General features: G+C 40.9%; 1 protein-coding gene across 1 annotated transcript in view; it reads right to left on the reverse strand.

Moving 5' to 3' along the window:
• Positions 1–7500, reverse strand: part of LOC133548876 (fibronectin type III domain-containing protein 3B-like) — a 169172-nt gene that overhangs the window by 58023 nt on the left and 103649 nt on the right. Inside the window, 1 exon segment of the mRNA XM_061893812.1 lies at positions 1471–1547. Coding sequence (XP_061749796.1) covers positions 1471–1547 — 77 coding nt within the window.

Raw genomic sequence — 7500 nt, forward strand, 5'->3', positions numbered from 1 at the left:
CAATTTCTTCAGTTTTAGTCAAGTCTTTTACAAAAGGTAAACATGAGTTTTAGGCTACTAGGAGCTAGCAGCTACGCCACAGCTCAGCACACGATAACACACAGGCTCAACATCAAAATAATCATTAAACAATAAATATCTTCTCAGCACTCTCCTTCACACTCACAATCAGACACTATTCTCCCTTCAAAATAAAAGCGCTACGCTACAGATCTGGTTGAACTACATTTAGGGCTTCTCCCAATGTAGCTTTTATTGCCAATTTTATGATAACAAAGGTACACAACAGCTAAGCAAACGATAGCACACAATCTAGAAATCAAAATAATCATGAAATAATATTGCAATGTAAAATAAATAATAAATGATAAATGGGTTGTACTTGTATAGCACTTTTCTACCTTCAAGGTACTCAAAGCGCTTTGACACTACTTCCACATTTACACACACATTCACACACTGATGGAGGGAGCTGCCATGCAAGGCGCTAACCAGCACCCATCAGGAGCAAGCGTGAAGTGTCTTGCTCAAGGACACAACGGACGTGACGAGGTTGGTACTAGGTGGGGATTGAACCAATGAATATCTTCTCAGCACTGTCCTTCACACACTTTTCTGGCTTCAAAATAAAAGTGCTACGCTGCACATCCGGTTTAAGTACATTTAGGGTTTCTTCTAATGTACAAACTAAGACTGACGCAACTTTATTAACTTTTATTGCCAATTTTATGATAAGAAAAGGGCCAATTCCAACATCAAAATGTCCTCCAATAAGCACACAATTCTGTCTGTTTTAGTCAAGTCTTTTACAAAAGGAAAACTTGCTAGGTTGTAGGCTACTAGGAGCTAGCAGCTACACAACAGCTCAGCACACGATAGCACACAAGCTCGACATCAAAACAATCATTGAAAAATATTGCAATGTAAAACAAGAAATATGTCCTCAGCACTGTCCTCCACATCCACTTTAAGTACATTTAGCGTTTCTCCTAATGTACAACAAAGACTGACACAACTTTGATCTTTTATTGCCAATGTTATGACAACAATTCCAACAAGTATTTCCTCCTTGCACACACGTCTGCCTCTCTGCTTTTTCTGGCCGGCTGAAATATTGTGTCAATTATTTTATAACGTCTTCTGGTCGAGTCCTCAATGATTAGCAGGCTGAATATCGAGTCTTCTAGGAAAGGTAAAGATGTAGGGCTATAGGCTACTAGGAGCTAGCAGCTACACAACAGCTAAGCACACGATAGCACACAAGCTAGACATGAAAATAGTCATTAAATAATATTGCAATGAATATCTTCTCCTGGATTTCCTCCTTCCGATGCTTAAAACCCCCACTTTAGCGAGAAGCTAATGGATGATACGGGCTTGACAGTGTGACAGTCATGATGTCGTAGAGGCTGGCGACACCAATTTCCTGGGAGGTTTCCTATTGTAAGCCCCATGTGGTGAGACACCCACCTGAGAAATGTATCCTGGGGGCACGTGGATGGGGGGGATGGAGCCATTGGGGGACATCATGGGGACCTCAGCTGGACCTGCAGGAGGTAGAAGAATAGGACACTTTTACACTCAGGTGAGAAGCTCCAGTCACTCATCCTCCATCTTCACGGGGCACACCTCACACACCAACATGCAACAATTAAATATCATCCCAAACACATTTTCCCCCCAAAAATTGCCAGTGCAATTAGTGTCATTATGAACCCCACATGTTGGACTGACTTGAAATTTCTCAAACGGCTCAATGTCCTTGATAAGAAAACCTTTGGAAAATCCAAATAAATAGCACACACACACACTCATGCTGTAATAAAAGCAGGCTTCGCTACATATCTTTAAACAAAAATAAGGTTTTGCAAAACGTACGAGTGTAGCTAAAATCTCCTGTGACGTCTCAAAACTTGACTCCTCCCCTTTTTGGCCTGCGCTGTTATTTATTCACACCATGATAGGAGTGGACTTGAAATTTCTCACACAGCTCTACCAAACACATATGTATATATGTATATATATATGTATATCTATATATTTATATATGTGGATGTTTTGTATATATACAAATATATATTTATACATATACTGTATATATATATATATGTATATATATATATATACTTATATATATAAAAATAATACACATGCACACATATATATATATATATAATACATATATATTCATATATATACATATATATAATATATAAATATACATATATTAATATATAATACATATATATGCATATGTATACTACATATGCATATATTTACTATATATACGTATATAGAGTATATATAGATATATATATATATACTCTATATATGTATATGTAGTATATATATGTGTATATATTATGTATACATAAATATATACAAACAAATATATATACATATATATGTATATATACACATATAAAATACATATATACCACATATATAGAGTTTATATACATGCATTTGTATATATACTCTATATATGTATATACATAAATATGTATAAATACATATATGTATATGTAGTACATGTATATGTATATATATATATATATATATATATATATATATATATACATATTATATGTACATATATGGATATAAATATATGGATATATATGTACATATATAAAAACATATACATACATGTACATATAAATATATATATATATATATATATATATATATATATATATATATATATATATATATATATATATATATATATATATATATATATATATATATATATATATATATATTTATATATATATATATATATATATATATATATATAGTTTAGGTTACTGTAGTGTATTTGTTATACATGTGGTGCATATTTGTCCTCTCGAGGATGCAGTCGTATTGGACACAGTGTGTAGCTAAGAAAGGATGATTTATTAATACTAACCAAACAGACTAGGAACAGAAAAACTTGCACAAAGGCACTAGAGACAAAACAAGGGAGCTAGAAGGAACTAAAGGCGCTAGCATGTAAGCTAGGGGAACAAACAGAGGAATGTTTCATTGCAGATTACATGAACTTGTCTTGTCTGCACACTGAACATAAAGAATAGTGAAATGTTCAACGATGTTTAAAAACTCTTCACTCAGAGTTCACTTTACCCCCCGTGCACTAATTTGTGTGACGATGTCAGGTTATCCATGGCAAAATGCATTTTTAGACAATATGATCTGCCTGAGCGGCTCTGAGACCCGAGCGTAACCAAGAGGAACAAAATAGATCAAAGGATGGCCTGGACAGGACAGACTTGAAAAAGTATAAAATACATTTAAACAAAAAGGGTTTTTTTGGACAAAGGTGGACTCTCTCTGGCCTGCGGGCCGTAGTTTGGGGGACACAATAATAAGTCATGTGTGTACTCAAGATAAGTTTGGGGGACCCAACAAGAAGTCATGTGTGTACTCAAGATAAGTTTGGGGGACCCAACAATAAGTCATGTGTGTACTCTAGATAAGTTTGGGGGAGCCAACAATAAGTCATGTGTGTACTCAAGATAAGTTTGGGGGACACAACAATAAGTCATGTGTGTACTCAAGATAAGTTTGGGGGACCCAACAAGAAGTCATGTGTGTACTCAAGATAAGTTTGGGGGAGCCAACAATAAGTCATGTGTGTACTCAAGATAAGTTTGGGGGAGCCAACAATAAGTCATGTGTGTACTCAAGATAAGTTTGGGGGAGCCAACAATAAGTCATGTGTGTACTCAAGATAAGTTTGGGGGAGCCAACAATAAGTCATGTGTGTACTCAAGATAAGTTTGGGGGAGCCAACAATAAGTCATGTGTGTACTCTAGATAAGTTTGGGGGACCCAACAATAAGTCATGTGTGTACTCAAGATAAGTTTGGGGGACACAACAATAAGTCATGTGTGTACTCAAGATAAGTTTGGGGGAGCCAACAATAAGTCATGTGTGTACTCAAGATAAGTTTGGGGGAGCCAACAATAAGTCATGTGTGTACTCTAGATAAGTTTGGGGGACCCAACAATAAGTCATGTGTGTACTCAAGATAAGTTTGGGGGACACAACAATAAGTCATGTGTGTACTCAAGATAAGTTTGGGGGAGCCAACAATAAGTCATGTGTGTACTCAAGATAAGTTTGGGGGACACAACAAGAAGTCATGTGTGTACTCAAGATAAGTTTGGGGGACCCAACAATAAGTCATGTGTGTACTCAAGATAAGTTTGGGGGAGCCAACAATAAGTCATGTGTGTACTCAAGATAAGTTTGGGGGACCCAACAATAAGTCATGTGTGTACTCAAGATAAGTTTGGGGGAGCCAACAATAAGTCATGTGTGTACTCAAGATAAGTTTGGGGGACCCAACAATAAGTCATGTGTGTACTCAAGATAAGTTTGGGGGACCCAACAATAAGTCATGTGTGTACTCTAGATAAGTTTGGGGGACACAACAATAAGTCATGTGTGTACTCAAGATAAGTTTGGGGGAGCCAACAATAAGTCATGTGTGTACTCAAGATAAGTTTGGGGGACCCAACAATAAGTCATGTGTGTACTCAAGATAAGTTTGGGGGAGCCAACAATAAGTCATGTGTGTACTCAAGATAAGTTTGGGGGAGCCAACAATAAGTCATGTGTGTACTCAAGATAAGTTTGGGGGACACAACAATAAGTCATGTGTGTACTCTAGATAAGTTTGGGGGACCCAACAATAAGTCATGTGTGTACTCAAGATAAGTTTGGGGGAGCCAACAATAAGTCATGTGTGTACTCAAGATAAGTTTGGGGGACCCAACAATAAGTCATGTGTGTACTCAAGATAAGTTTGGGGGACCCAACAATAAGTCATGTGTGTACTCTAGATAAGTTTGGGGGACACAACAATAAGTCATGTGTGTACTCAAGATAAGTTTGGGGGACACAACAATAAGTCATGTGTGTACTCAAGATAAGTTTGGGGGACCCAACAATAAGTCATGTGTGTACTCAAGATAAGTTTGGGGGAGCCAACAATAAGTCATGTGTGTACTCAAGATAAGTTTGGGGGAGCCAACAATAAGTCATGTGTGTACTCAAGATAAGTTTGGGGGACCCAACAATAAGTCATGTGTGTACTCAAGATAACAACACTGGGGATATTATTTCTATATTACAGTTTTTTAGGATTGAATAAACACTAAAATCTCAAGTTTGGCCCAATTATCAAAACCTGAGACTCAAGGAGCACAACTTGGCCCCAGATGTGCACCACTGTAAGCACAATGAGTCCGTGCACACTTTGTGCAACACAACACACACAATGAGTCTGTGCACACTTTGTGCAACACAACACACATCTGCACACATCAACACACAACACACCTAAGATCTGCACCCCCTGGCTCGGGTAGCCCTCATTCAGACCATGGAGGAGGCCTGGGACCAGATCTAGACCACAGTCTTACAGGAGTGGATGTGACCAGATCTAGACCACAGTCCTACAGGAGTGGATGTGACCAGATCTAGACCACAGTCTTACAGGAGTGGATGTGACCAGATCTAGACCACAGTCCTACAGGAGTGGATGTGACCAGATCTAGACCACAGTCCTACAGGAGTGGATGTGACCAGATCTAGACCACAGTCCTACAGGAGTGGATGTGACCAGATCTAGACCACAGTCTTACAGGAGTGGATGTGACCAGATCTAGACCACAGTCCTACAGGAGTGGATGTGACCAGATCTAGACCACAGTCCTACAGGAGTGGATGTGACCAGATCTAGACCACAGTCCTACAGGAGTGGATGTGACCAGATCTAGACCACAGTCCTACAGGAGTGGATGTGACCAGATCTAGACCACAGTCTTACAGGAGTGGATGTGACCAGATCTAGACCACAGTCTTACAGGAGTGGATGTGACCAGATCTAGACCACAGTCCTACAGGAGTGGATGTGACCAGATCTAGACCACAGTCCTACAGGAGTGGATGTGACCAGATCTAGACCACAGTCCTACAGGAGTGGATGTGACCAGATCTAGACCACAGTCCTACAGGAGTGGATGTGACCAGATCTAGACCACAGTCTTACAGGAGTGGATGTGACCAGATCTAGACCACAGTCCTACAGGAGTGGATGTGACCAGATCTAGACCACAGTCTTACAGGAGTGGATGTGACCAGATCCAGACCACAGTCTTACAGGAGTGGATGTGACCAGATCTAGACCACAGTCTTACAGGAGTGGATGTGACCAGATCCAGACCACAGTCCTACAGGAGTGGATGTGACCAGATCTAGACCACAGTCCTACAGGAGTGGATGTGACCAGATCTAGACCACAGTCCTACAGGAGTGGATGTGACCAGATCTAGACCACAGTCTTACAGGAGTGGATGTGACCAGATCTAGACCACAGTCCTACAGGAGTGGATGTGACCAGATCTAGACCACAGTCCTACAGGAGTGGATGTGACCAGATCTAGACCACAGTCCTACAGGAGTGGATGTGACCAGATCTAGACCACAGTCTTACAGGAGTGGATGTGACCAGATCCAGACCACAGTCTTACAGGAGTGGATGTGACCAGATCTAGACCACAGTCTTACAGGAGTGGATGTGACCAGATCCAGACCACAGTCCTACAGGAGTGGATGTGACCAGATCTAGACCACAGTCCTACAGGAGTGGATGTGACCAGATCTAGACCACAGTCCTACAGGAGTGGATGTGACCAGATCTAGACCAGAGTCCTACAGGAGTGGATGTGACCAGATCTAGACCAGAGTCCTACAGGAGTGGATGTGACCAGATCTAGACCAGAGTCCTACAGGAGTGGATGTGACCAGATCTAGACCACAGTCCTACAGGAGTGGATGTGACCAGATCTAGACCACAGTCCTACAGGAGTGGATGTGACCAGATCTAGACCACAGTCCTACAGGAGTGGATGTGACCAGATCTAGACCACAGTCCTACAGGAGTGGATGTGACCAGATCTAGACCACAGTCCTACAGGAGTGGATGTGACCAGATCTAGACCATAGTCCTACAGGAGTGGATGTGACCAGATCTAGACCACAGTCTTACAGGAGTGGATGTGACCAGATCTAGACCACAGTCCTACAGGAGTGGATGTGACCAGATCTAGACCACAGTCCTACAGGAGTGGATGTGACCAGATCTAGACCATAGTCCTACAGGAGTGGATGTGACCAGATCTAGACCACAGTCTTACAGGAGTGGATGTGACCAGATCTAGACCACAGTCCTACAGGAGTGGATGTGACCAGATCTAGACCACAGTCCTACAGGAGTGGATGTGACCAGATCTAGACCACAGTCCTACAGGAGTGGATGTGACCAGATCTAGACCACAGTCCTACAGGAGTGGATGTGACCAGATCTAGACCACAGTCCTACAGGAGTGGATGTGACCAGATCTAGACCACAGTCCTACAGGAGTGGATGTGACCAGATCTAGACCATAGTCCTACAGGAGTGGATGTGACCAGATCTAGACCAC

Source organism: Nerophis ophidion, linkage group LG03 (assembly GCF_033978795.1).
Source record: "Nerophis ophidion isolate RoL-2023_Sa linkage group LG03, RoL_Noph_v1.0, whole genome shotgun sequence".
Lineage (NCBI taxonomy): Eukaryota > Metazoa > Chordata > Actinopteri > Syngnathiformes > Syngnathidae > Nerophis > Nerophis ophidion.